At 38.8% G+C, this 5,995-nt stretch overlaps 1 protein-coding gene across 1 annotated transcript in view; it reads right to left on the bottom strand.

The window, feature by feature from the left end:
- The window catches only part of LOC102815532 (ATP-binding cassette sub-family A member 13-like), an 857,870-nt gene that overhangs the window by 348,490 nt on the left and 503,385 nt on the right, over positions 1-5,995 (bottom strand). Inside the window, exon 44 of the mRNA XM_006874535.1 lies at positions 5,192-5,281. Within this exon, the coding sequence (XP_006874597.1) occupies positions 5,192-5,281 (90 nt within the window). The remainder of the gene's footprint in view (positions 1-5,191; positions 5,282-5,995) is intronic.

The raw sequence follows: 5,995 nt of genomic DNA, 5'->3' as shown, positions 1-5,995 counted from the left end.
GTCCAGTGGTGGGGATTTTTGTTTCCTTTACATTGACATGCAACCCACACCAAAGGCTGTGCTCTTTCACCTTCATTATTAAAACTTTAAATCCTCTTCACTTTCAGCAAGCAAGGTTGTATCATCTGCATATTGCAGGTTATTAATGAGTCTTCCTCCAATCCTGATGCCATGTTTTTCTTCACATAACCCAGCTTCTCCATTGATTTGCTCAGCATCCACGTTGAATAATTATGGTGAAAGAAAACAACCCTGTCGCACACTTTTCATAATTTGAAATCATTCAGTGCTCCCGTGTTCTGTTCGAACAACTGCCTCTTGGTCCATGTATAGATTTCTCATGAGCACAATTAAGTGTTCCGGAATACTCATACTTCACAATGTTGTCCATAGCTTGTCATAATCCACATAATCAAAAAAGCCTTTGCATAGTCAATAAAGCACAGGTTAACATCTTTCTGATTTTCTCTGATTTCAGCCAAGATCCATCAGACATCAGCAATGATATCTCTCATTCCACAGCCTCTTCTGAATCCAGCTTGAGCCTCTGGAAGTTCCCTGTTAATGTATGCTTGCAGCCGTTTCTGTATTACCTTTAGTAAAACTTTACTTGCATGGGATATCAAAGATATTGTCTGATGACTTCCATATTCCATTGGGTCACCTTTTTTGGAATGGGCACAAATATGGATTTCTTCCAATCAGTCAGCCAGATAGTTGTCTTCCAAATTTCTTAGCATAGATGAATGAGTGCCTACAGTGCCGCCTCACTTTCTTGGAAGATTTCAATTTTTATCCCATCAATTCCTGGAGCCTTGTTCTTTGCCAATTCCTGCAATGCACCTTGGACTTCTTCCTTCAGTATCATTGGCTCTTGGTCATATGCCACCTCTAGAAATGGTTGAACATCAACCATTTCCTTTTGGTACATAGTATAGCTGGTATTAAATGTCAAGAAGTTGGCTTAGAGTTTCAGAGGCTTTAAATCTTCACAGTAATAGAAAGTCTCATCTTTATCCCATGGAGCAACTGGAGGGCTCAAACCCTGGATCTTTTGCTTATCGTATAGAGACACATTTCTCCCCTGTGTAATCAACAAGCTAAGATATATGAAGAAGAACAAGACATCAGGATTGGAAGAAGACTCAGTAATAACCTACAATATCCTAAAGATACAACCTTGATTGCTGAAAGTGAAGAGGACTTAAAATACTTATTGTTGTAGATCAAATATGGGTTGTACCTCAATGTAAAGAGAACAAAAATCATACCACTGAACCAAGAAATAATATCATGATTAATGGAGAAGAGACTCTGCAGTTGTCCAAGACGTCATTTTGCTTGAATTCACTATCAACACTCATGGAAATAGCAGTCAAGAAACCACAGGACATGTTACATTAGGCAATTCATTTGCTCAACGTATTCAAGAACAAAGATGCCAGTTTGAGGACTAAGGTGTGCCTTCCCCAAGCCATGGCATTTTCACTAGTCTCTTCTGCATCTGAAAGTTGGGCAATGAATTAGGAAGACCACAGAATTGATACATCTGAGTTATGGTATTGGAGAACAGTATTAAAAGTAACTTGTACTGTTGGAAGAACAAATAAATCTATGTTGGATGAAGTACAGCCAGAATGCTCCTTATAAACCAGGATAGCCAGACTTTGCTTCTCATAATTTGGACATATTATCATCAGGGACAAGTTTCTGAAGAAGGATATCATTCTTGGTAGTGGAGGGTCAGTGAAAAAGAGAAAGACCCCCAATGTTATGGAATAGCACAAAAGCAGAATCAGTGGGATCAAGCTAAACAATGATTGTGAGGATGTTACAGGACGCGACAGTTGTGCATAAGGTCACTGTGAGACTCCATGGCACCTAACAACCACAACATACTATATATGTGTGTATATACGTTTGTATGTATGTATGTATGTATGTATGTAGATAGATAGATAGATAGATAGATAGATAGATAGATAGATGAAATAATCTTTTCATATGTACCAGTTTTCCCTAAAAGTAAATAACACAGTACGTAATTGGTATTTAATTGCAACTTTATACTATTTACCTGTGTCTTTTATTTAGAAAATTAAATGTTATTCATTACTAATTAAGTCTTTGTAATACTACAAAGTGTGTCTTTACCAAGAAATGAAAGCACCACCTTTTATAGCAATAAGCATTAGCCCTACACACTAGGTTAAACGCTAAGGAAAAGAACCCAAAATTAACACAGGGCTCTCAACAAGAGATGGTGGGTATGCTAAGGTTCGAATCTAACGCTGCATTCTGAATCAAACTCAACTTCTGCATCAGGAATATAGCCTGTCATTTCTGTAACTCTCCACTATTGTTAAGTGTCACTGAGTTGACTCTGACTTATAGTGACCCTGTAAACGGCTTCTGAGGAGAAGCAGCTGGTGTGTTTGAACCACTGAACTTGCTGTTAGCAGTCCAGGGCTTATTCCATAGCACCACACTAGGCCTCTCCATAAACTCCGAGGAAATTCCTTGGCAGACAATTTTAGAAAAGAGAGTGATTTAGTTTGCTTCAAGGTTTTGCTCAAGAATACACCCTGATCAGGAAACCAAGTCTAAAATAATTATCAGAATACATGCTTTCTCAAGATAATCCTTTTAATTATGAATCACCTCCCTGTAATCAAGCAAGGAGGATTCCATGATTGTTTCCTGAACTGATATGCCCAATGATATTTGTACCTTAAAAAAAAAAAAAATTAGAAAATGTAATTTCTTACCAATCAGCTCTAACCATTACCTAAATATAAACCAATCACTGAAATTTGATTGAATTTTCCTATATTTTTAATAAAAATTTTCTGAATTGTTTTGTCCTCAGACTACTTAGCTCAGAATGCTCTGGACCTGTGATAGCCAATTCGCTCTCTCTCTCTCTCTCTTTTTAACTAATCTTTCAATATAAAGCTGCTTGCTTTGATTTTTTTTAAATGTTTTATTGTGAATTATGTGATAGTTTACATGGGAGAACATTAGCTTTACATTCATCCTATCGTATATCGTTTCATTGCCATGGTTACAATCCCCTCCATGCACCATCAACCAACCAAATGCTATACCCTGCAAGCCTGATCCCTGGTCATCAGCACACAGCCCCTCTCCCTCTCTGGGGCTAGAGTTGCCAGCTGCTCCATCTCTCTACTTTGTCTCTGCCTCCACCTCTGGAGTCACTGTTTCTCTAGGTAGGGTCCTTCACTCTGCTCTTCTCTCTTGATGGTTTCAGAGACCTTCACTCCTAGACTGCAAAGTCAACCACTCCCCTCCTTTTGCTACAAAACATCTACCTTTACATTTCCAACCCTCACAGTCAGTCCTGATAGTAATTATTCACTATTGTACCACAAAAGTCTTGTCCCCATCTCCTTTCATCAGCCCCATCCAGACAGATTGGAAACCACTCTGTGGAGAGTCTACCTTCCTCAGCACCCTCTGGATCTAGCCTCCCTCTTGGAAAGCTTGTAAGCCAGTCACTTCTTGCCTTTGTGGCCTCCCTCCCCCATTTTGGGTAGCCAATGTCCAAGTTGCCCATCCCTGCCTACCCTGTGTATTGAGGCGGTGGGAATTTGTTGTAAAGATTTGTTCCCTCTTTTGAGCTACTGTATCCATAGGTGTAGATCAAGTTCATCAAATTGTATCAGATGATTCTTTTTTTCCCTCTTCTTTCTTCTTCTAGTTAAACTCTGATCATCCAGCCACTGAAACCAGGTCAAGTGGGTATTATCTGCAAGTGTGGGTGTTCTTGTGTACATGCCCTCTCTTTTTATCAGCTGGATGCTTCACTCTCCACTCTAGTCCTCTGTGTCTATGTCACTGACTCTGGGCCCAAGAGTCCCCAGGTCTTGCCAAACTGCTGGCCAACCAGGTCTCCACCCGGGTTCACAGGAGTCTATTGAACGTGGATGGACTTAGCTCACAGCTTCATTGCTGTTTTTCCCTCACTTCCTCTTATTGGTAGCCAATGTGGTCACCAGTCAGAGCATGTGCCTGCTTGTGTATTCCCCCTGAGTCTCAGTCTTGGAAGGGGGTTTGCCCAGAGGGGGACCCGACCACTTGCCTTGATGTCTCCTGGGTGAGCAACTTGCTTGATCTTGAATTAGTCAGTTGGACTGCCATTATTGTTTTGATTTTTCCTATTGGTTTTTCTTTCAAGAAGTATCTTCTGTTTTTCTAGCCACTCCAGGCTGGTCTGCTTGTCCTTTCAATAGGAAATTTCCTACCTCAGGAGATTCTGGATGGGGTTCAGGATTCCACCTATGGTCTAATGTAATGCAGAGGCTCTGCAGGAAGCCTCCTTCACTGGGCATATTGTAGCCCCATTTTAGGTATTACAATCAGTTATAGGCAGAAGACAGACTTACAAGCTTTCTATGGTGATATTTCTGGTTATTCCTTTCTCTCCCACTCAAGTGTCTATTTTATAATAGTATGCCAGGGAAATCAAGATTCAAAAGACATTCAAGCATCTTAACATTATTTCCCCCCTTTTGTCCATTCGAACCATGTCTCAATCCTTGTATCCCAGAGCCCTGTTGTTCCAAAATTGTGTATACATCATTATTTACCTCTGTCGTACTTAGCCCATGCAGACCAGCCTATTTGTTTTCCCATCTGCCGTGTTCTTCCATTCCCTCCCCCTTCTTGTGTATTGTCCACCTCCTTAGCACCCAAACTATTCTGTGTCTATTCCCTACCCTGTGCTCTGCCTTCGTCTCCCTCTTGTTTTAATTTTAAGAGATTTCAGATTATGCTTTAACAAATCCATTTCTTGCAGAGTAGCATAGTGATTATGAGATGAGCTGCTAACTTCAAGGTCAGCAGTTCAAAACTACCAGACTTTCCACGGGAGAAAGATGAAGCTTTTTGCTCCTGTAAAAATTGTTGTTGTTGTTAAGTGCTGTCGAGTCGATTCCGACCCATAGCAACCCTGTATAGGGTTTTCAAGGAGCAGCTGGTGAGCTTGAACCACCTGTAAAGATTACAGTCTTGGAAACCCTGTGCAGGGTGGCTATGAATCAGAACCATCTCTACAGTACACACACCTCCACCACCATACATTTATAACACAGAATAGGGAAGTAGTCCTCTCCAATTATACTTCATATGCATAATGTCTGTACTTTTACACAGAGCATCACATACTTACAGGTCTGGGTTCAACTTGGTACAGAGTAGATCCTGATCTCCAAACTTTCTCAAAAGCATGTGAGTCAGAGCTTGGTCATTGTTCTTGCTGCTGCTCATGGAAAGACAAAGTAGTTAAAGAAGGTATTGTTAATAGGCTTTGCTTTCAGTAATGCCACGTAATCTTGCCAAGCTGAAGCAAACAAATTATTCCTATTAACTGAAATAAAACTGAATTTTTAGTGTTTATAGGTACGTAAAAGCAGTAATAACATTGAGAAATTTCTTTAAAACATTTGTTACCACAGATATGCAAATTTTATATATTTGTATTTGCAAGTATAAATATTACTTTATTTGCTTATTTCATTAATACTTTTCCATACTATCTTGTCTCATATTTGCATATGTTTTTAATGAAATTTAAAGACTATATGATATCACATTATGTTAATAAGTTAAATCTATAAAACTATTCTCTCATTGTTGGAGGACTGGAATTGTTTGGATATTTTTTTCTATTATATTATGCAATAATAAGGAAGTTTACTACATTTATATGTTTTTGTGTCTGTATGTGAGTTATATTAAAATACATCTTATAAAATCTTCAGAACAGTAACGTTTGTGTGCTTTAAGTGCATATTGAATTATAGTATTTTTTTACTGAAAACAGTCTAAAAATTCAATAAATAGTTGACAAAGTAAAAAGAACAAAGGCCATCAATACTGAATTTCCTTTTTTGAAGATAAATTCAGAGTTTAGAAACTCAATACTTCTAGATTTGGGTGAGGTGGGAAAACAAACTCTACTATATATATATAT

The sequence above is a fragment of the Chrysochloris asiatica genome, unplaced genomic scaffold, assembly GCF_000296735.1.
Source record: "Chrysochloris asiatica unplaced genomic scaffold, ChrAsi1.0 scaffold00282, whole genome shotgun sequence".
NCBI lineage: Eukaryota > Metazoa > Chordata > Mammalia > Afrosoricida > Chrysochloridae > Chrysochloris > Chrysochloris asiatica.
This window is presented reverse-complemented; position numbering and strand designations above follow the sequence as displayed.